The sequence below is a fragment of the Cebus imitator genome, unplaced genomic scaffold (genome assembly GCF_001604975.1).
Source record: "Cebus imitator isolate Cc_AM_T3 unplaced genomic scaffold, Cebus_imitator-1.0 Scaffold108, whole genome shotgun sequence".
Taxonomy (NCBI): Eukaryota; Metazoa; Chordata; class Mammalia; order Primates; family Cebidae; genus Cebus; species Cebus imitator.
This window is the reverse complement of record NW_016107423.1, coordinates 4,512,108-4,536,820: the sequence shown is the minus strand read 5'-3', so window position 1 is coordinate 4,536,820 and position 24,713 is coordinate 4,512,108. Positions and strand designations below refer to the sequence as shown.

At 36.4% G+C, this 24,713-nt stretch overlaps 1 protein-coding gene and 1 non-coding gene across 5 annotated transcripts in view; one reads left to right on the top strand and one right to left on the bottom strand.

Moving 5' to 3' along the window:
• Window positions 1-24,713, top strand: part of CCDC169 (coiled-coil domain containing 169) — a 65,558-nt gene that overhangs the window by 4,982 nt on the left and 35,863 nt on the right. For 3 of the 4 annotated variants that reach the window (XM_017537966.2, XM_017537969.2, XM_017537967.2), the window contains 2 exons: window positions 8,716-8,826; window positions 8,908-8,948. In XM_017537966.2, the coding sequence (XP_017393455.1) occupies window positions 8,716-8,826; window positions 8,908-8,948 (152 nt within the window). The remainder of the gene's footprint in view (window positions 1-8,715; window positions 8,827-8,907; window positions 8,949-24,713) is intronic. The other variant, XM_037741827.1, reaches the window with a different exon arrangement.
• LOC119472611 lies at window positions 21,916-22,019 on the bottom strand. The gene has a single exon (XR_005201759.1). It is a non-coding gene; the product is annotated as a U6 spliceosomal RNA (small nuclear RNA).

Genomic DNA, 24,713 nt, shown 5'->3' with positions numbered 1-24,713 from the left:
CAGGAGTTCAAGACCAGCCTGGCCAACATGGTGAAACCCGGTCTCTATTAAAAATACAATAAAAAATTAGCTGGGTGTGGTAGTGGGTGCCTGTAATCCTAGCTACTTGGGAGGCTGAGGCAGGAGAATTGCTTGAACCCAGGAGGTGGAGGTTACAGTGACCCAAGATTGTACCATTGCACTCCAGCCTGGGTGACAAGAGCAAGACTCAGTCTTAAAATAAAATAAAAAAAGGAGACTCCAGAATTCTAAATGGCTTTCTCAAGGTTATACAGGCGGTAAGTGATAGACCTGGAGTTGAATCCAGACCTTCTGGCCTCAAATTCCATACTCAGTCTCTACTTTTTTTCACTTTTTAAGCTTAAATTTGCTCCTCAGAGTTTTTTCTCTAAAGAAGAGAATCTTGGTTTACTGAGGTTGTGGGACATTTGCTTATCTAGATGCAGAAATAGTTAGATTTACCGAATACATGCATGATTTTGACTCATCCTCCCTTGAACTCACTCCAATAAGAAGTTTTACCTTCAGTCAGCTGAACTGCTCTTGTCAAGGTCACCAGTGATTTCCAGTTTGCGAAAACCAGTGTAAGCTCTAAGTCATCAGTTACTTGACCTACAACTGATCATGACCTCATCCTTAAAACCCTTTGTTCAAGTGGCTTCTAGGACACCACATTTTCTTGGCTGTTTTCCTAACTACTAGGCACTCATCATTTCTTTTTATCTTCCTGATTTCTAAAACCTTGTGGTGCCCCAGGGCTCAGTCCTCTGACATTTTCAATATGTGTACCCACTGCTTAGGTGATATCCTCCAGTCATATGGAGGATATCTGTATTCAGTCTGTATATTGACGACACACAAGTTTACATCTTCATCCTGGATTTCTCTTTTGAGTCATTTTTAGGCAGGTTTCAATGCCCAAATCCCTTTGGCTAGTGGGTAATATATTAATAGATCCAATATATATTTTTTAAACTCACTTCAGCAAATGCTAAAAGTTTTTAAATAAAATGTCATTTGTCTTTTGTATTTCAAAACAAGGAAAAGAATGCTTCTATTTATCTCAAACTAGTATAATAATTAGTAATGAAATAGTAGAGGCATTTCCATCCTTGGGGGAAAAATACCAAAGCTGCCTGCTGTTATTATTAAAATACAATATAGTTTTGAAAGTTCCAATTAAGCAATAAAACGTGAAATAGAAATAAGGGTTGTAGCTATTAGGAAGTGATACAATTATTAAAAACATTAGTATATTAATAAAGAATTAGAAAATGGTTGGACACAGTAGTGAAAGACATGTTTATTTAAAAAAACAAATGCCAGCAATAACCAGTTAGAAAACAGGATTTTTAAATGAGCCCACCCACAATTCCAACCCAAGCCATAAAAGATCTGACAGTATCCTTGACAAGAAATATGAGAACTTATATAAAGAGAGAACAGAAGACTATAGCTATAAGGGAATAACAGTTCAGTCCAAATTCTTACTTATTTAACGAGAGATTTCATACAGGAAACTCTAGAATAAAATGAATTTGGGAAAGCTTTGCAGCATTAGCACATGTTTGCTGAGCTTCTGGAGAGTCTTTGTTAGTAAATGAAACATAACAGTGTATATCTTATTGCTACAAAGAGTCTATCTTGTCAGTCTTATGATTTCTATTTTAATGTTAATGCTGGTCATTTGTGCTTAAACTCCAAAGTGGGGGAAGGTATAATGTGGTGTGTCCAAGCCTCCACTTTTCATAATGGCCTGAACTAGTTTTTCAGGTTTCTTTGGGACTCCCTTTGGCCAAGAGGTGGATACATTCAGTCTGTTGGAGGGCTTAGGATTTTAATTTTTTAGTTTATATTCCCCCTTTTTGGGTCAAGGTATGCAGAGGCAGTATCCATAGCTAAGCTTTTATTTTGTCCAGGGTGGTGTGGCTATGTGCCCCCAGTCCATCATGCCTCTCAGTGGGACCAGTATTGCCAAGGGACTTAGAGTCAAAAGACTTACAGCCAAGTAAATTTTTTAGACCAGATTGGAATGGAGGTGAGCAGGCACTCATTAACATTTAAAATCCCTTTTAGGCAACATAAGGGCCAAAAACCAAAAGTCAAAAAATAAGGCTATAAAGTTGACTTATCTATAAATTATCTGCATTGAGATACTGTAATCCTGACTTGTAGCAATTAGCTATACAAAACACAACCATTTTGTTCATCTGTTTAGGCATCTGTGTGTCTGTCCTTGATTTAGAGGGTCTTAATGAATTTATCCCTCAAAATCTGGCCCTTACAATTATACACTTCTGAAATAGACCCTGGGCCTGGAGGGATTTAATAATTTCAAATTCTGGAGGTAAAACAAAATGTAAAGTATTAGCAATGTTTCAAATAAAAAGGTCATAAGCCCTGCCTAGTTCTGACAATTGCAGGAAAGGAAGCTTATAGGTAGCCAAACATTTAAATTATTTAATATCAAGGCACAGAATAAATTATTTTAGATAGAAGCAAAATTATTAAGTGAATTTTAATGTTTTTTGAATACAGGTGTGTCCCTGTGTCTCAAGAAAGTAGTTTACTATGATTATTGTCTTTGCCCAGATCTAAAGATGGGCTTGGGTTAACTTAGATTTGCTGTCAGTTGCAGGCAGAACTCAGTGCCTTCTTTAGATGAGATATGTGTACCCAGAGTTAAAACCCTGTAACTTCATAGCACAAGGGTTAGCTAGTAGCATCTGATAAGGACCTTTTTAAGGGGCTGGAGATGGTGACACTGGAGTCCATGCCTTGACTGGAAGCTGCAAAAAGATTCTATAACCTTGCAGTGATTAACTTTTATAGCTTCAATAAACCCCAGCATTAAGACAAAAACTTAATTTAGGTTTCAATTTTGAAGATGTTTCTCAAAAATGTAAAGGGCTCAAAAACATTTGATTGAAACAGATCCACAGGTAATTGAAAACCAACAGTTACTCATTTAACCAAAGTGATAATTGAAAGACTTAAAGGCAATACAGAAGGATAAATGCATGTAACAACTTTCAGCCTTTTAGGTCTTAGTTTTTCCAAGCAAATAAAAATAGAATAAAGATAACATATAAATTATCAAAATAATTAGATTTTTATTTGCTTAAAGCCAATTAAATGTTTTAGGTCAGATGGGAAAAGTAAAATTTTGCTTCTTACACCAGTTACTAGAAAGACAAAGAAAAACCTGCAGTGTGACTAGTTCTCATAGAAAGCCTATTTAGACAACCTGGAAGTTAAACCTGGTGAAAAATGTACTTGAATTTAATCAAACATAGGAAGAATGTGTTCACGGTTCTGAGTATAGCAGAGGAATACATAGTTCTTAGAAACTTAGTAAGAAGCTTCTTGATTACATTGAAAAATTTAAGCCTATCAAGAAAAGCCAAAAGTACAGAATCAAATTATACTGGAGGAAAATATTGCTTTTCTAGACCTTCAAGATAAAACATTTAAGCATAATGCCACAACAATAGAACTAGAGGAAAAATATTACAGTAGCTAATTTAAAAGCTGAAGGAGAGAGCTATCATCTCAGACCTTTTCAGAGGAGAAAAAGCTGAAAGCAGTGAGACAGCAATAGTTGAACTTCTGAGATACTATTCTGAGAAGTTTTTAAAAGAAACATTACAAAATTTTAAAAAGCTGAAAGCAGTGAGACAGCAATAGTTGAACTTCTGAGATACTATTCTGAGAAGTTTTTAAAAGAAACATTACAAAATTTTAAAAATCTCTTGTAATTTTATTAAGAGAAAAGTAATACCTTAAGAAAACCTTGTCTTAGGGGATCAATCTTAGACTATTAAAAATAATTTCCTTTTAATTATAGCCAACTTAATATATAAAATATCTTTTATAGTTTTCCTTTTACAAACCTTATCATAACTTGCACATACCTTTTATTACATGCTTGGACTTTCTGACTGGTCCTAAAAATTTTCTCTTTTCTGACTAACCAGCCATTTTATTTAGGACAAGAATTCACTATATAAATTTTTTTTCTCATGTAAAATTATTGGCTTTTCTTTATAACCTTTTTATTATAAATACATTTTTATATACACAACTTTATATCTCTCCCCTACTCACTGATTCTTTTCACCTTGTTTTATAACTTTTAAATAACCTTTGAATTATTTAAATTATTCTTTTTAAAAAAGAACACAACTTACAGAATTATATATTAGAATTCTTATTCTTAGTAACCTTAAATTTTAGTGAAAACTTAGGAAGCAAGAAATCCTGAAGTATTTATCGGTGTTAGCATTTTTTGGATGAAACCATTCTACAATTTTAGAAATATGTTTTCTCATATTATCTTAATTGGAAATGTTCCAGAAATCCAATTATTATCTATTGGATTGGAGCATCTATTATTTAATTCAAAATATTTTTAAGATTTTAAATTATATAAAAATCCACTTACAAGCATTAGTCTCATTTACATGTATTCACTTTTTTCATTTTTTAATAGTTTATCTAGATTACTTTTGAAAACTGAGATATTACCCCAAACTAATCATTATTTAAAGTTATTTCCCTATTAACTATGTTTAAAGTCTGAACATTAAATGGTGAACACCTAAGAAACTTAAAGTTAAATGCATTTGCTGATGACTCAGAAGATTTAGCTGTTTCATTGAACTAACAATCTTAAATTAGTCCTACTAGTCAAAAAATACACAAAGATTATTCTGTTTTTGGCTGAGTTTAGTCTTAGAACCTTTATGTCAACTCTTGACACCTTAATATACACACTGATACAAATATAAAACCACTTAGTCAATAAACTCAGGCAAAAATATATGCAGACAATTCTGAAGACATTTTTATTTTAGTAATTTTAAAACCAGTTTTATTTATTAAAGATTCACATGATCTTGAAAACCATTTAGACTTAATTTTTGAGTACTCATTTACTTACAAGCCAATTTGGTAGCATGCTAGACATGGCACAGAACATAATATATGAATATTACATAAATGTATCTAAACATGTATACCTACATGCACAAAGAAAGATCCAATAGCTTTTACCTTGGAACTCTAGCCATGAGACAGCATCCCAAACTCACAGACCTACAAAAGATAGTTCTTTTTCTGACAAAATTGGAACCTGTTCCCATGCTTAAACTTTGTTTGCCCTAATAGGTAATCCAAGGAAATCTGTGAACCAAAATTTTGGACAAAGCAGTCTCTATGGCATTTTTTCAAACCCTTTTTACCCTTGTTTTTTTCTTTTCGTTTCAAACAACTTTCCCGTGATTACATTCTAGTTAGACCATAAATGAGTCTTAGCACCAGCAGCTTAGTAACAGCAGATTTAAAGCAGGCAGAAAAGAGGAAGATAGAGAGTTTTAGAAGACCTTACTTAACTCTATAGCTTCAGGATAACTAAATTTGAGCTCTAAATTTTTCTTGCTGTAATTGACCCATCAGTTTAAAATGTACACAAAAATGGGCCATATGTAATCAGCTGAAGTCCCAAAGAGGATGACAAAATCAGGGGCCAGGATGTTGAAAACTTTTTCCTCTTCAGTACTGGTTTCCTGGTTTGAACAGGAAAAGAGAAAAAGAAAGGAATGGAGAGTAGAAAGGAGGTCAGGTTTTACATGCAGGAAGGGAGGTTTATGAGCCTTCCAGCTGCCACACAGTACCCCTACCTCTCTTGTTTATCTCCTCTTAGGGAGAGCCTCAGCACCCCAGACCTGCAGGGTGTGGTATGATTCCCTCCCATTTCCTCAAGACACCAGTCAAGGTAAACTGTTTCCAGCCAGAGGGAACTAAGGGCGGTTTTGGCTGAGAAGAGTAAGGCTGTAGATGGCTTCTGAGATAATCAGGATGGTGAAGATAGAAAAAGGGAAAGAGAGATCAGGGTGCACAAACATCTCACACTTGGACAAACAAGTGGTGTGCCTCCAAACAAATCCCTGGTTAAAGGGCTGTGTAGACTCCCAAATCCCTCATTTCAGTTTCAAATGCCTCTCCCTGGCAACTGAGTCAGAACTGAGCAAACGCCCAAGGGTGCAGTGGCAAATACAAACAAATACCAATGCCAAAAATGCTAATATGGTGTTACTGGCAGCCAAGTCTAAATAAAGCAGAGCCCCAGCAACACCTAAGAGAGGCAGAGGGTGGTTGAGTACACCCTGACTAAAGCAGCTAGTTCTAAAGTTTGTTAACTTCTTTTGCACCAGTGAAGCATTGAAGGTAGCAGGCACCACAGTAGGAAGAAAAGAGAGGATCCCTAAGACGGATTCTCAGCAACTGCTGAGAAATTCCCTAATATCCTAGCCATGGGTCAGCTAGCCACCAGCAACTAGTATTCACAGGTGGCCCTATGCCCCATCTGATAGAAACCAGACTGGCAAGCTCAGACCCCACAGAATACAGCACTCCCCATACGGGACGCTAAAATTGTAACCGACAATTGTAAGCACTGATTGCATAGTTCAATTAACAAGAGCTAGCTCTGGTAGAGCAAAAGTGATTTCATTGACCAAAACTAATAGTGGAGAAGTGGCCAGATTCCCATCCAAAATAACCATGTCCAATGTCTAGGTCAGGTTTTATAGGCAGGAAGAGGAAAGGGAAAAGGAAGGGAGCTTACAAGGGGAAACTTGATATGGAAGGCATGCAAGGAGTTGTGCTGGTTATAAAGTCTGTGTGGCTTTGTTTTGGTGGCTATGTTGGATCTTTTGTGTTGTCCCATATTGATGTTGGGGTTCATAAAGTCACTTTATACCAGACGTTGCTCTTATTAATTGGACTCTGCAAGTGGCAAGCAGCTGGATTGCAGTTGGTTACAACTGTGTACTAATAGGTGTATCTATCATATATCTGTTTATTTTTTTTTTTTTTTGAGATGCAGTCACACTATGTTGCACAGGCTGTAGTGACACAATCTCAGCTCACAGCAACCTCCGCCTTCCGGGTTCAAGCGATTCTCCTTCAGCTTCCCGAGTAGGTGGGATTGCAGGTGCCTGCCACCATGCCCGGCTAATTTTTGTACTTTTTAGTGGAGGTTGGGTTTCACTACATTGGCCAGGCTGTACTCAAACTCCTGACCTCAAGTGATCCGCCCGCCTCAGCCTCACAAAGTGGTGAAATTACAGGTGTGAGCCACTGTGCCTGACTGGCTTGTCTATATTTGATAATCTAACTTTGATGATTGACTTAAAAGTCAATAATACTTTAAAATAAAATGGGGTCAAAATTTATAAACTCTACTCAGATGTGCCAAAAATCAATTGCATTTTAAATTTTTGGGTAATCATTTTCATCTTGCTCTGAAGCGTCCATTCCCATGGTAGGAAAGGAGATACCATAACAAGAGACTTTAGGTAGCAAGTTATAAAGATGACTCCATAAAGTTGGGCTCTACTTTATTTTTTGGATAAAAGTTTAGAAGTCTTTCATGGCTTCTCCTTTCTTCTTGTTCCTTTCTAAAGCTTTTGGGTTAATGACTTTCAGTTTTAGTGTGGGAAGGTGTTCAAGCCCAGCCCCTTTCTTTGGTAGACCGCATTTGCATAGAGATGAGGGTGTAAGGGGGACCTGTGTCAGGGCTGAAGAGGTTCGGAGTGGTACGTGCTGATACTCATTCTCCTTAACTCTTCCACCAACTGTTATGTAGCAGCAATTTTTTTCAGAATGTAAAGAGCATTTAGAGTTGAAAAAGAAGCCATCTTTTTGCTCTCTACAAAGCCTGACTTTAAAGACTTGAAGAAGTTAGCTTTGGGCTTTGAATCTGAACAAAGACCTTTTAATTCTAGGCTGTATTCTCCTTTTTCCCCAGACATAATAAAAATGCTTTGATTTTAATAGCCAAAGGGATTTAGTGAAAGAAAATTGCTTAAGGTTAAGAGAAAATGCCTGAGAAGATAGCTAAATGCATATGTTCCTTCAGCTTAGCAGTTAAGAGGATATGATTTCAAAGGCAGATAAAACTGGATTTAAAACCCAGTTTACTTATTTATTAGCTGTGCCATCTTAAGAATGTTATTTGACATCTTTAAGCCTTGGTTTCCTCATCTTTGTAAAATAGGTAACTAAGTTTCTAAAATGAGGATTAAATTACTTAATGTATGTAAAGCATATAGCAGACATATAAGTGATAGTTATAAAGTACACTTCAGAATTGCTTTCAAAGGAAAAAGTGAACATGACATTGGATAGATTAGTGCTGTTTTGGATATTTTATATACATACTATATATATAAATATATATAAGAATAAAAAATATATATTTCAAGTTTCCTTGGAACTTGAAATATCCATATATATTTATGGATCTCTATATATATGTGAGATATATATGAAATACATGAATATTTTATATATATATGGGTATTTCAAGTTCCACAGAAATAAACATGGTCCTGTTATTCCCTCTAATTGAATTCATTGTAAGGATGCACAAGGAAGTAAAAGAAAAAAGGTGGAAGTGAGGAAGAACAGGAATCACAGTAGTTGTGATAAGGTGTGGCTGTGTGGTAGCCTGAGTGTGGGTCTAATTCTTGCAGTCTGGAAAATCTTACTAACAGAAATACAGACTTGATAATTATTTCCTTCCAGTTGATCGGTATTGCCAATAAAGGCAAGTATAGTAATAGAGTAAGGTCAAGTTCTTCATGTTTTTTTTAATGAATAAATAACAGGTGGTGGGTGATCTTGATTTTTTTCCCCATTTTTACTCAGGTAGTGAATGGAAAACCCGTTATGAGACACAACTTGAATTAAATGATCAACTAGAAAAGCAAATTGTTTCTCTCAAGGAGAAAATAGAAAAAATCCATGGAAACTCTTCAGGTACAAAACCAATCATATGTATTTTTATAAGTTGAATTAAAACTGATAAAATATTAAGTACTCATATTTGATTTATTGTAGATAGACTATCTTCTATTCGTGTCTATGAACGAATGCCAGTGGTGAGTAAAAATATGGTTAAGCATAAAGAATAATTAAAGGAAATTGTGTCTATTTTTTCTAGACATATTTCAAACAGAAGTTTGAAGACTAGGGCAAGGTCCAAATAAAATACTTTTTTCAGGGCACCTGTTTGAAGTAACAAGAAATAATTTTTGAGTAGCTACAGGTAAAGCCCTAAGTTGCCAGCTATATTCACAGGCGTCCAGAGGAGCAGAGCATGTATGGATATTGCTTTTTGAATCACTGCCAACCTTCAGTGAAAGATATAGACGAATATTGTGTTTTTGCTAATAATGACTCGAGGAGAAAGAAGGGTTTTTGCACACTTGTTATTTTCAATCCAAACATGCCTTTATTTCCATATCTTGGAAAAGTCAGGAATTTTTTAATTTGGAAAATTGTTTGTTTCCCTCCCCCCACCCCCACTCATAGAGTTGTATCGCCCTCTTGTGGCATTTAAAAATTACTGCTAGGGCTGTGTTAAGCTTAGTGCCTTTTCTTAATTGTAGGTAGAATTGTATTACTACCTACTGGATATAAAATATTCTATCTACCTGCTTCTTGAGAACTGAGGCTCAGTCCTAACTCAAGAGAGTAGCAACAAGTGCTGGTATGACTTGGCAAAATATCTTAAGGCATATCTAAGGATATCATATCTAATTGATTTTTCCAACTACTACCTGAGACTCTGGAACATATTCATTCTGGCAAAAATACATTTATTTTCCCTGATGTATTTGTGCTATTTTTGAAGAAAATGTGGTTCTCTAAGAGGTTTAATAATTTAGATCCAGAGACAGATAATTATATTTCTTTGCAGTAAAGGACTGAAGAAATGTTAGCACAATGAAGAGTAAGACCACAGACCAAGCAGAAAGGAAAGAGAATGAAAGTTCAGTATAAATAGAAGCAGTTCTGTTTCTATTCTCTGGACAGATGCTTTCATGAGTATTTGATACTCATGAATCCAAGAGGGGTGTGTGTCTAAGCAGCAGAGATTAGAAATCTAGCCAAGGAGTCAGAGATAGAAGTGTCCAAATGTTGAGCAAAAAATATTGGGATCCAAAAATCCTATATCCAGTCAAGAGACCCTCTTATCTAAGGACACAAGATATACTAAGTCTTATTCTTTGATATAAAGAATAACATTTGTGAAATTCAGATATATAATTGTGTAATGTAGACATATTTTTGGTTTCCTATTAGATTGAGTTAGGGAAAAGGGCTTAAATTAGTTGCTTTTGTGGGGTAGAGTATGAACTCAAGCAGCATCTGTAAATTTCCTGATTCTTTATTCTTGTTGTAGATTGTTTAGTGTTTAGGAGTAATCTGTACAGACATGCTTATGAAATTGATGTGTTAGTTTGAATACTAATTTTGAGTAACTTCAAACTGCAGATTTGCTTATGGGTAGCAAAAGGATTGGCACTCGTTGCTGACTAGTATATGTCTAATATTTTAAATGTTATTTGACAAAAATATATAAAATGTTATTTTTAAACTAGATCATTAAAGTGGACTTGATTTTAATATAATTTTATCTCTTTTTTATTGTGGTAAATATACATAATGTAAAATTTACCATTCAGCTTTTTTTTTTTTTTTTTTTTTTTTTTTTTTTTTNTTTTTGAGAGAGGATCTCACTCTGTCACCCAGGCTGGAGTACAGTGGACCAATCTTGGCTCTCTACAACCTTCTTCTGCTGACCTCAAGCAGTCCTCCCACCTGAATAGCTGGGACTACAGGCTCACACCACCATGCCTGGCTAATTATTGTATTTTTAGTAGAGACGAAGTTTCACCATGTGTCCCAAGCTGGTCTCAAACTCCTGAACTCAAGCAAACCACCTGCCTCGCCTCCCAAAGTACTGGGATTACAGGTGTGAGCCATGACACTCAGCCTGTTTCAGCCATTTTGAAATGTAAAGTTCACTGTGATTTTAATATTTTGGAAAAAATTATTCATATAAGTGAGAGTCAAGCTTTAGTCTTTGTTCTGATATTAAATTGGTGCCTCCAACCTTTTCTTTCTTGAGGTTTGCTTTTCTCTTCAGAAGAGAAGATAGATTATATTATCTTCTAAGTGTCTTTCGGTAGGGTAATTTATTAAAATTTTATTTTAGCATGATGTATCAATTAAGGGTTGCATTTGGCAGAATATAAGCGAAAGGCTTAAACAAGTGAAGCTTTTTTTCCTTTTTTTTTCCTCATGTAACAGAAAGTATTAGAGGCTTGCAGTCCAGAGGTGGTGCAGTGGCTCTGTAATACCTTGAGGAATCCAGGCTTCCCCTGAGTTTCTACTCTGCCATCTGTTTGTTAGTGGCTTTTGTCCTCATGTTTAAAGATGGCTGCATCATCTTCTCACCTGCTTCACATGCTCATTCAAAAAAAGAAGTAGGTGAAGGCGAAATGGCAAAGGTGAAGGCAAGTCAGGTCTAATCCCCTTCAAAGAGCTTTCTAACATGCTGCACCCAGTTATTCCCCTTAACATTTCATTGGGAATTAGAACTGTATCATATGGCCACCTTCATGTGCATGAGAGGCTGGGAAATGTCGTGTTTTACTGAATATATAGGAAGAAGAGAAGAATGGATTGTGGGCATACAGTTGGCTGTATCTGCCACACACAAGGTTATTTCAAATGAAGGCATTTCATTTTAAAGTAATATGTATTCAGTTGATATTATTTGGAAAATAAAAGGCAAAGAAAAAGAATAGCATAAAATCAAACATATTCACTGTTGACAGTTCTGTTTTTAGTAATTTTTATATGCATATATATTGATTAAAAAGAACAATCAAATAAATAAGTCAGCCAACAAATAAACAAAGTGAAAAAGGATTACAGCTGGTTTTTGTTGTTTAAAATATCATTATAGCCTTACTGCATGGACAATTTTGAATCCTATGCTAATCAGGATAATTAAGTCAATTATTTCTTATGTTCTCTTCATGTTGATTTTTCAAGGCTATATTATGTTCCATTGTATTGGAATGCTAATGTTCAATTACTTTTCCCTATAACAGGGTAGTTTAGGTTGTTTCTGGTTTTAATTTTGAGTTAAACAAAACCCACAGAGTATATTATGGCAAACAACTCCATATTTTAGTATTAATAAATCTTCAGATCTGTATCCCTTTTTGACTTTAAATGTCTTCATGAAAACAATTTATAGAGTTGAGATCCCTTTTGTTTTCCTCTCTGTCTTCTTTTTGCTTCCTCTTCATAGGCAAGGACTACCATGAGTTTGGTATATGTTATTTGTTTATTTTTTAATATCTTTCTACATGTTGTATGTATAAAAAGCATCACAGGCCAGGCACAGTGGCTCACGCCTGTAATGCTAGCACTTTGGGAGGCCGAGGTGGGTGGATCACCTGAGGTCAGAAGTTTGAGACCAGCCTGACCAACATGGAGAAACCCTGTCTCTACTAAAAATGCAAAATTAGCTGGGCATGGTGACGTATGCCTGTAATTACAGCTACTCAGGAGGCTAAGGGAGGAGAATCACTTGAACCCAGGAGGCGGAGGTTGTGGTGAGCTGAGATCGTGCCATTGCACTCCAGCCTGTATGACAGAGCAAGACTCTGTCTCAAAAAAAAAAATTATCATACTGTACATATCATTCTTTTACTTAATTCCATTCGTGTTAATAAAGATCTAGTAAATTTTATCAGTTATATAGCATTTCATTATATGTATATATCCTTAGTATGTTTATTAGCCTATTTATGTACCTCAAGAATATTTCAAAATTTCGCTATTTTGTGACAAGCATTGCCACAGTGAATATCCTTGCATGTGTCTTTCAGTGTGAAGTATTCCTCTAGGCTTAGTAAACTTTTCTGTAGATGGATAATAGTAAATATTTTCAGCGTTGCAGCCTTATGATCTCTGATCTCTGCTGTAGCTATTGAACCCTACTGCTGTAGTGTAAATGGAGCCATAGACAATACCTAATTAGTAGGCTGTATTCTAAAAAATACTGGTTTACAAAATCAGTCAGAGCTGAATTTGATGTTTAGGCTATAGTTTCTCAGTCCCTGCTTTAAGGCAGTGACCCTTAAACTTTGGAAGGTTGCAGAATTACCTAGGGCACTTAATAAAAATACAAAAGGCCAAGTCCTATCCTTCAACCTACTTGATATCTCTGTGTTTTTATTAACTCTTCAGGTAATTCTGATATACACCAAAGTTTGAGAACCACTGCTTCAAGTATACATGTTCTTAGAAGTGGAACTTTAAAATCATAAGATAGGTACATTTTCAAATTATTATGAAGTATTTCTGGGTCAATCTGTCTAAAGACCACCCAGATCTACAGTTAGTTCAGTATGTCTGGAATAAATAAGAAGGGTGATGAGTGATGAAGCTGGAAATATATGCAGAGGCTAAATGATAAAGGGTTTGGTATTCATGTTAGGGAGTGCTCTCCACTCCCCCCACCCCACCCCCTGATGGGCCCCAGTGTGTGTTGTTCCCCTCCCTGTGTCCATGTGTTCTCAATGTTCAGGCCCCACTTATAAGTGAGAACATGTGGTGTTTGGTTTGCTGAGGATAATGGCTTTCAGCTCCATCCATGTCCCTGCAAAGGACATGATCTCATTCCTTTTTGTGGCTGCATATTATTTCATGGTGTATATGTAATACATTTTCTTTATCCAGTCAATGATTGATGGGCATTTTGGTTGATTCCATGTCTCTGCTATTGTGAATAGTGCTGTTTAATGTATACTTTCGTATACATTAAATATGTATACTAATGTATATTAAAAATATACATTCTGAGGCTTTCCCCAGAAATCCTCTTTTGGTAGGTCTAAAGTAAGGCCTGGACATTGGTATTTTTTGGCAAGCATCTCAATAGGCTCTATTACAGAGCACAACTTGAGATCAACAGATCTAGGGGATCTGTATCCCTCAGAGAAAGATGTGCAGTACAGCCTTGCTTGTGATAAGTTACTGTAATGTCTTATCAGCAAGCCCACCATATCACTGCAGTCAACTGTATTGCAAAGTGGAAGTGTCCTGTTCCTTGACTAATTCATAAAAGTGATGACCCCTATTTTTCTCTTTCTCTAATTTTCCTATCAATACTCTCCCCCTTGTCCTCCACTACACCCAGGCAACTTGAATCTTTTAGGGAAATCTCTCACCAGTGCATATGCTTTGTCAGTCAGATGGATCTTGTTCCTAAAGCTAAAAAGACTAGCTGGTGGTGAACAGAATGGGGGAGAAGGTGTAGAAACAGAGAAACATTGTTAAGGAAATTATTTAATCTCATCTTCAAACATTCTCTGGAAGACTCTTGATCAATTTGTAGAAACCCAATTCATAGGAAGCCAATTTGCTGAAATCCAAATCCTTGAATAAGTTCTAATAAATGTATAATTTTATTTAGTAGCATTTTAAGAAATGCTAGTTGAAAACCCAAACTTACAAAATTATTTAGCATTTAGTATTATTATTGAAAATATATTTAGAAAAAGAATATATTTCAGGTTATAAGTTCACATATACGAATTATTTTCCTTAAAGCAAGTTTTTGTTGTTGTTGTCGTTGTTTTGTTTTATTCTGTTTTTGAGACGGAGTCTCGCTCTGTCACCCAGGCTAGAGGGCAGTGGTACAATCTCGGCTCACTGCACCTCCACCTCTTGGGTTTAAGTGATTCTTCTGCCTCAGCCTCCTGAGTAGCTGGCATTACAGGCTCACGCCACCACACCCAGCTAATTTTTGTTTTCTTAGTAGAGACGAGGTTTCACCATGTTGGTCAGGCTGGTCCCAAACTCCTGATTTCATGGTCTCCCGCCCACCTTGGTCTCCCAAAGTGCCGGGATTACAGGCGTGAGCCACCATCCCCAGCCAGCAAGTTTTTAGTAAATTTGGAATCCTAGGTAGATTGGTCTCCCTGCAAATTAATCTTTTGATGACTTGCGTTTTTGAAATATTAATCTTTGGCTGTTTATCTTCCCTTCTGATATATGTTTCAGCTTGCCATAGGACAAACAGGAGAACATATTACAAAAGCAGAGAAGCCTGAAGGAAGAGCTGGTTTTAAGTCTTAGTTCTTTTAAACCATGGGGCCATTGTTTTTATCACACACCTGGCTCTTCAGAGAAACAAGATTCTCTCCTCTGTTATTCTCTGTTGTGGTCCATGCCATGTCCTACTCTCTGACTTCCAGTCTTTTTACCCGTTGACCTTCTCTATCTTTCCATCATCCTGGTGCCCCACACCATTTTCCTGACTGCGACACTAATTTCTTTCCTTTATTATGATTCAGATTCTTCTTTTAACCATGCTGCCTGATGGACATCCAGCCCTATTTGTGTCTTCCTGGAACCCATTGCCTCACTGTACACCCAATTTGTCATGTTCCCGCTAGGTTCACTCTGGTGGTTTATGCCTTCTGAAAATTCTTAGAAATTTTTTTTTCTTCTTCTTTTTTTTTTTTTTTTTTGAGATATAGTCTCACTGTGTCGCCCAGGCTGGAGTGCAGTGGCTCAATCTTGGCTCATTGCAATCTCCACCTGGGTTAAAGCTATTCTCTTGCCTCAGCCTCTCGAGTAACTGGGATTATAGGCACACGTTACCATGCCCAGCTAATTTTTGTATTTTTAGTAGAAACAGGGTTTTACCATGTTGGTCAGCGTGGTCTCTTAACTCCTGACCTTGTGATCTGCCTTCCTTGGCCTCCGAAACTGCTGGGATTACAGGTGTGAGCCACAGCGCCCAGCCAGTCATTAAAATTAATGATCTTAGAGTACTATTGATACACATAGGTATATATTTTTAAAGTATTGAGGTCATTAAAATGATATAAGCTCTGAGACTGCTTCCTAAGGTAGACACCCCTCACTGGGTTTGTATTTTCCCCAAGATCAGAATGGTCAGTTAGGGGATAGATACATAGCTTCAAATCACAGAGAGGAAATTTAAACAGATTTTATATGTAAATCTAGTAACAGTGCTGTCCACAAGGGGGCATTTGGTGTTTAAGTATGTAGAAGGCTATGTTCTTTCATTGTTGCAGTTGCCTAAATTGAAAAGTACCCTATATCTAGGAGCTGTGCTTAAGGAAATTATATTCTCCTGTTCTTTCTTTTGTAAGCGTTCAGTGGAGTGACTTTTTTTTTTAACTTTAGTTTTGTGTGTTCTTTAACAATTATCATTAGTTTAAAAAATAATAATTAGCTAATAGAGTTTTCTTTCTGCTTTGGATAGAGATGAGGGATTTTTTTTTTTTTTTTTTTTTTTGAGACGAAGTTTTGTTCTTGTTGCCCAGACTGGAGTGCAATGGCGCCATCTTGGCTCACTGCAACCCCCACCTCCCAAGTTCAAGCGATTCTCTTGCCTCAGCCTCCCAAATAGCTGCGATAACAGGCGTGCATCACCATGTCTGGCTAATTTTTGTAGTTTTAGTAGAGACAGAGTTTCACCATGTTGGCCAGGCTGGTCTCGAACTCCTGACCTCAGGTGATCCACCCGCCTCAGCCTCCCAAATTGCTGGGAGTACAGGCATGAGCAACCATACCTGACCTGTTGAGGGACTTTTAAAAAAACTTAAGTATGCTTTATTTCAGGTGTGTAAACAGTATCCTGAAATTTCTTACTCTCACCCTGTTGTTTTGATCTACTCTTGGAAAATGACCTTTTAAAAGCAAATTAAAACAAGAATGTAGGTGAAATATGTTATTGCTTGGAATGTTAAGAAGTAATTAGTGTCAAAAACAAAACAGCTCTTTTATAATAATAAAAGAATTAGTCTTGTGTGTGTGTTTTTTGTTGTTGTTAATATCTAGTAGAGTTTTCAGTTTAACTGTGGTGTTGGTCTGTCTTTCCAGGCTGCAATTTTCTAGTACATTCCCATTGATTTATATAATCAGGTAAAAGCAGCTCCTTGGTAGGATCAAGAACATTAAGTTATGAGTCTTCCACTGAACCGAATTGGAAGTGATGGGATGAGAGAGTGTGTTCCTCTGATAAAACTGTTTCTAAGATATCTAGTTCATTTTGAAGTCAGTAAAATAAGAAGGAACCTTAAAGTTATTATAGTACAATTTTATATTTTTCAGGGATTTCTGGTATGTATATTTATATATGGATAATTACAAATACATTCTTGTTAATGGTCCAGGTTATTTCATGATTGCTGTAGTTTTTTCAAAATCTATAATGTGTTTTTGTCTTCTCCCCAGGATAATTTATTTTTATGCTAGCCTTATCCCCATGATATTGGTACAATGAAACATCCTAACTTCCTGAGTTATAGTATAATTTCAAAGCATAGTATGTTTAAAACACAACTCATAGAAAGCAGGAACAGAGAAGGAGAGTAAAGTGGGTTCCAGGAATTCTGGGCTACACCAGCTATAACCGTGTTGTGGCAGTGCTGAGGCTAACTGCAGAAGAGAAAATACTTTGTGTCTTTATGTTGAGCCTGGAGAGAATGAACAAGACAGAGCTGGGAGACAAAGTCATGTGATAGAGGCTGGAAGAAGAAACCAAGGTGTTAAAGCTTAAAGATAATAGTGAAGAAAGAAAGAAGGACAAGGCACGAGGTCCACAACTGCTATGAAGCTGCTTCTTAATACATTAGCCACATGGTGCCTATAAGGCTTTAGAAAGTAGTACATTGCAAAAAAATTTTAAATAAAAACGTTGACGAAATTTCTAACTCAAATGCCAGGGTTGGTTGTTAACAATCTCAAGTGTTATCTATTTTAGAATTCACAGTTTTTGAGTTTAAAATTATTTTATTATTTTTAAATCTAGCAGAATAGTAGAAATATTCTTGAAAAAGCAGTAGTATTGTGCTTTAAAAAATGCACCTAATTGGAATGTTCCCCGTTTCAGTCAAAACATTTTTCCACATTTTACTCAAAATATTTTTTGGTTGTGAAACTAGTAAGTAAGGCAGTATGTGTGTGAGGCCTCAGGTAGGAAATTTTTTTAATGCCCATTATAGCTCATCACTTGGTGTGTTCTCTTTTACATGCTCCTGCCTCACAAACCCATATTCTTCTCATGTATAAAATTCCTAAAGTACTCCTACTTGACAAAATCCAAATAACACATGTAAAATTGGAAAGCTGTGCTTAGTGCCATTAGAAATTGAATTTATTGGTGGATAATTGGTGTAAGTAAAATAATAATTTTTGGTAAAGTTTAAAATCAATTTTTGGTAAAGTTGAGTTCGAAATGTGAAGGAAATGTTAAGAATAGGTACCCAGGGGCCTGTGTTTACATTTGGATATGATATTTATTAGATAAGAAATGATAGCTGATGATTGAAATGAATGGAGAAGAAGAAAAGGAAAGGAAATCTCAGCAGGTGAATGATTTAAACAAATTTTGGAAGGTTCATAGCTGGAAGAAGAGAAATGGACTTGACAGAAGTTGAGGAAGCAACAGCAGTGCCCGCCGAGAAGAGTATCGGTGAAAATAATGCATTCGCTCTTCTGACCTGCTTAGTGCTTTACAACTTGGCATGTACAGAAAATAGGGGTGAGAAAGGAGCTGGAAACAGGGAGATAGTTGAACATGAACACATGGAACATTTGGTCACTGGGACCCTTCTGCCGTCCCATGCATCCAGTATACTCTCCTTAAGTTAGGAGTGTAACTTCTGGAGAAATTAAACTGCAATAGCTCTGTACTTATACAAGTACCATGCTGTTTGGGTAACTATACCCTTGTCGTATAATTTGAAGTTCAGTAATATGATTTCTCCAGAGTTACGCTTTTTGCTTAGGATTGCTTTGGCTATTTGGGCTCTTTTTTAGTTTCATATGAATTTTAGGATTTTTTTTTTCTAATTCTGTGAAAAATGATGTTGATATTTTGATGGGAATTGTACTGAATCTATAAACTGCTTTGGACAGTATGGTCCTTTTCACAACAATGATTCTTCCAATTCATGAGCATGGGATGTGTTTCCATTTTTTTGTGTCATCGGTGATTTCTTTCAGCAGTGTTTTGTAGTTCTTGTAGAGATCTCTCACTTGCTAGGTTAAGTATATTCCTAGTTGTTTGTTTTGTTTTGTTTTGATTTTGCAGCTATTGTAAAAGAGATTGAGTTCTTGATTTGATTCTCAGCTTGGTCATTGTTGTTGTGTAACAGTGCTACTGATTTGTGTATATTGATTTTGTGACCTGAGACTTTACTCAATTTGTTTATCAAATCTAGAAGTCTTTTGGGAGGAGTCTTTAGGATTTTCTGGATATATGATCGTGTCATCTGAAAATAGCAATAGTTTGGATTCCTCTTTTCCAATTTGGATGCCCTTTATTACTTTCTCTTGCCTGAACACTCTGGCTAGGACTTCCAGAATTATACTTAATAGGAGTGGTGCAAGAAGGCATCCTTGTCTTGTTCCTGTTCTCAGGGGGAATGCTTCCAACTTTTCTTCATTCAGTATGACATTAGCTGTGGGTTTGTCATGTATGGTTTTTATTTGAGGTAAGTCCCTTCAATGTCTAGTTTGTTTAGTGTTTTTATCACAAAGTGATGCTGGATTTTGTCCAGTGCTTTTCCTGCATCTATTGAGATTATCATATGGTTTTTGTTTTTAATTCTGTTTATGTGATATATCACATTATTAACTTGCATATGTTAAATCATCCCTACATCCCTGGAATGAAACCCACTTGATCAAGATACATTATCTTTTTGATGTGCTGTTAGATTCAGTTAGTATTTGTTGAGGATTTTTGCATCTGTGTTCATCAGGGAAATTGGTCCGTAGTTTTCTTTTTCTGTTGTATCCTTTCCAGGTGTTAGTATCAGGGTGATACTGGCTTCATAAAATGATCTAGGGAGGATTCCCTCTTTCTCAGTCTTTTGAAATGGTTTCAGTAGGATTGATACCAGTTCTTCTTTGAGTGTCTGATAGAATTCAACTGTGAATACATCTGGTCCTGGCTGGTTTTTTTGTTGTTGTTGTTGCTTTTGGCAACTTTTAAATTATTGATTAATTCTCATTGCTTGTTATTGATCTGTTCAGGGTTTCTATTTCTTCCTGATGTAACCTAGGAGGCTTATATGTTTCCAAGAACTTACTCATTTCCTCTAGGTTTTCTAGTTTGTGCTCATAAAGTTATTCATAGCAGTCTCAAATGACTGTTTTTTTTTTTTTTTTTTTTTTTTTGAGTTGGAGTCTTGTTCTGTCACCCTGGTTGGAGTGCAGTGACATAATCTCAGCTCACTGCAACCTCCACCTCCTGGTTGAAGTGATTCTCATGCCTCAACCTCCCAAGTAGCTGGGATTATAGGTGCCTACCACCACACCTGGCTAATTTTTGTATTTTTAGTAGAGTTGGGGTTTCACCATATTGTCCAGGCTGGTCTCAAACTCCTGACCTCAAATGATCTGCGTGCCTCTGCCTCCCAAAGTGCTGGGATTACAAGTGTGAGCCACCGTGCCCAGTTTGAATGATCTTGTGTTATTTCTGTGGTATTGTTTGTAACGTTTCTAGTATCATTTCTAATTGAGCTTATTTGGATCTTCTTTCTTCTTTTCTTGGTTAATCTAACTAATGTTCTATTTCGGTTATTTTTTCAAAGAGCCAGATTTTGTACCATTGATCTTTTGTATCTTTTTGTTTGAATTTCATTTAGTTCTGCTCTGATATTATTTCTTTTTGTAGCTTTGGGTTTAGTTTATCGTTGCTTCCCTAGCTCCTTGAAGTATGACATTAGGTTGTCAAGTTGTGCTCTTTCACCCTTTTTGATATAGACATTTAGTGCTATAAACTTTCCTCTTAGCAGTACTTTTGCTGTATGCTAAAGGTTTTGATAGCTTGTGTCATTATTATCATTCAATTCAAAGAATTTCTAAATTTTCATCTTTATTTCATTGTTAACCCAGATATCATTCAGAAGCAGATTATTTAATTTGCATGTATTTGTATAATTCTGAGGGTTTCTTTTGGAGTTGATTTCTAGTATTATTCCTTTGTTGTCTGAAAAGATACTTGATGTGATTTCAGTTTAAAAAAATATTGAGATTTGTTTTGTGGCCTATCATATGGTCTGTCTTGGAGAATGTTCCATGTACTGATAAGAATGTATCTTCTGCAGTTGTTGGAAAGAATTTTCTGTAAATACCTGTTAAGTCCATTTGTTCTGGAGTGTCATTTAAGTTCATTGTTTCTTTGTTGACTTCCTGTCTCAAAGATCTGTCTAATGCTGTCGGTGGTATATTGAAGTCTTCCACCACTATTGTATTGCTGTCTCATTTCTTAGATCTAGCAGTAATTTTTAAAATTTAAACATTTTAAAATGTTTTATAAATCTGGTAGCTCCAGTGTTAGGTGTATATAAATTTAGGATTGTAATATATTCTTGTTGGATCAATCCTTTTATCATTATATAGTGACAATCTTTGTCTTTTTTTAATGTGTTATTGTTCTGAAGTCTGTTTTGTCTGATATGAGAATAGCTACTGCTGCTCACTTTTGGTTTCTATTTGCATGGACTATCTTTTTGCATTCTTTTACCTTGAGTTTATATGAATCCTTCCATGTTAGGTGAGTCTCTTGAAGACAGCAGATATTTGGTTTGTGATTTTTTAATTCATTCTGTATTTTTTAAGCAAACATTTAGACCATTTACATTCAATCTTAATATTAAGATATGAGGCACTGTTCTCTTCATCATATTAATTGTTACCTAGTTTTTTTTTTTTTTTCATTGTGTTATTGTTTTATAGGTCCTGTGAGTTTTAAGATTGCAAGAGGTTCTATTTTGGTGCATTTTGGGCTTCTGTTTCAAGGTCTAGAACTCCTTTTAACATTTCTTATAGGGCTGGTTTGGTCATGAGAAATTCCCTCAGCATTTGTCTGAAAATGACTTTATTTCTCCTTCATTTATGAAACTTAGTTTTGCTGGCTACAGAATTATTGGCTGAGAGTTGTTCTGTTAAAGGAGGTTGGAGATAGGACTCTAATCTTTTCTGGCTTGTAAAAATATGAAATTCTTCATGAATTTGTGTGTCATTCTTGCATAGGGGCTATGCTATTCCCTGTATCATTCTAATTTTAGTATATGTGCTGCAGAAGTGAGCACCCTTGATGGCTTTGCCATACTTTTTCTAGACTGCATTACATCCTAGGATGCTTCTGCTTTCAGCCAACCTTCTCTTTCCCTCCTTTACTAGGGCTCAGACTTGCATTACTGTCAGACTGCACTGGTGGCCTCCTTCTGCTCCCTCTCTATTTTCTTTTACATGGGCATGTCTGATAACATGATTCTTGCACATGTAATCCCATCTTAGTGCCTGCTTCTCAGAAGACCACATCTAAAACTAGGAGTCCAGATAGTGACATGAGAAAACAGGGGGTAAAGTTGGGATTTGTAACTGGGTCACTCACTGTGTAGCAGAAAGAGGATCTGTTCTGAATGGTAGATGTAACAGCAATAGATCCTGGCCCAGATTCCACTGATGATGACCTTGGAAAATGTCCTGTTGGAGTGGAATACTGTGGAAGAAGCCATGATGCAGGCATTTGCTGCTAAGTTTTGAAACCAGAAAGCCTTAGTGGTAACCTCACAAGAGGCACTCTATACCAGTGGTGAAAGTGTGAACAGGGTAAAACAACAGGCTGAAGACCTAATTGTGAGAGCTGCAGAGCTCCAGAGGCATCTGAATGCTCAGTTCAGGTAGATCTGTTATGTGAAGGGCAGGACCGTGATAGGGATGACCAGGGATCCTGAAAACTCTGATGGGACATCTGGATAGATGCCCCTGAGGATCTGAATTCTACAAGTCTACCTGGACCCTCTAGGCATGCAGAGGTGACCCACACTTTCCTAGTAAGGGCTAGAAGAGTACCCACTGTGCTGGAAGATGCTGCAGAGGCCTCTTCCCAATAAAACAGCTGCTTTCCCTCTCAGGAGCTGCACCCACCTCCTCCCCTGGCTGCCAAGCCAATTAAGAATGGTGCTGTTCAGCATCTCTAATTAAAGAAAGAAAAGCAAGAACTGAGCAGCAGGAGGCTGAGGACAGTCAGTCCAACAAAAAGCATAATTCTTTACTCATTTTCCAGACCTGAACCAATTTCTAGAATCAGAAACTATTAACCAAAGAAATGGCTAGATTCCTAAGAATCCTAAGAATTCCTAAGAAAGGCCCTGCGATACTAATCAAAGTTTATGTTATGACAGTATCCACAGTCCTCCGAAAAGGGACCTCTGGCCACTTACACAGGTGACTGTACACTGAGGAAACTGAAATAACTAGATCTCTTAAGGATGACTGAACACAGAGTCTGAGTTGACATTGATTCTCAGAGTGGAAATCTATGACCAAAGTCCAAATCACAGTGGGCTCAATGTGCCCACAGACTCCCCTACCCCTGCAGTGATAATTATCTCCATCACCAAGTACATAATTGAAATAGATATACTTGACAGTTGAAAGTAACCTCCTTAGGGTCCTTGATCTTTGAAGTAAAAGCTATCATGGTAGGGAAAAGACAAAATAACAACTTCTGAAACTGCTCCCTTCACCAGACCAAAATTGTAAATCAAAAATATGTCTTATCTCAGGGAAGATAGTAGGGATTAGTTCTATAATTAAAGACCTAATTAATGCAAATATATTGGTGCCTATCATAGCTCTCTTTAATTTGCCAGCCTAATGGCTACAGAAACTTGATGCCTCTTGGGGAAAAACTGTAGGCTTCTGCAGATGTAAACAATTAGTAGCCTCAGTCACAGCTACTTTGCCTGATGTGATATCACTTTCAGAGAAGATTAATAAAGTTTCAGGTACAGGAGTATGCAGCTATTGATTTGGAGAATACATTCTTTTCATTTCAGTTAGAAAAGGGGATCAAAGTTCGTGACTCTTTGTTTCAGCTAGAATATGTATAGAGCTTGAAAGTTGTCAATATTGTCATTACAACAAGAAAACAGTGAACAAATTGAAAATCAATGACTTTTCTTGGGTCCATTAGAAAACTGAATTTTCAGGGCAAACTCCTACCCTGAAATCCGGATAAACAGGCAAAAGTGGATAGTCACAACTGAGATCTGCTTACCTAAAATGAGTGCTGCTAGAACTGTAAACTGGTAGGTGTACCTAAGTGGTAATTTTGATTACTGGAAGGAAAATAGACAAATTTGTTATGAAAGTTGGAGACTTCAACATCCCACTGTCAGTGATTGATAAATCAAGCAGGCAGTTGACCTGAACAGTGCTACCAGTCAACTTGATCTAATTGACATTTATTGAATATTCCATCCAACAACACCAAAACACAGATTCTCTCAAGCTCCCATGTAACATTCATCAAGATAGACCATATTCTGAGTTCCTTATTAGATTCTCAGATTCATGAGGACAGGTTCTGGGTTTGTAATTCTTAGTATGCTATCCCTGGCACAATACCTGACACATAAGAGATGCTTGATAGGTAGTTTTTAAATAAATGAATGAATTGTAAAATTAGGCTACAAGACAAAGAATCTAGTCAGGTTGGGAATAGCAGCAAGATATAGTCTAGTCACAAAGGAAGTACAGGTATATTAAAAATTTTTAAGTCTCAAAAGTTAGAATTGCAAATGCACACCTGAAAGTCACAGAAAACATCCTCTGTCATAGAGACTACCACTTGATTAATATTCCTAAGACCCTATTTTCATCATGTCATTTCTTTAATAACTTAGAATAGCTTCCAGTTTTTAGACTTCTGAGCCTAGCATGTTAAGCTTTCTTTATCCAGTCCTTCCATAGCTTTCCTACCTTGTCTTTTATTT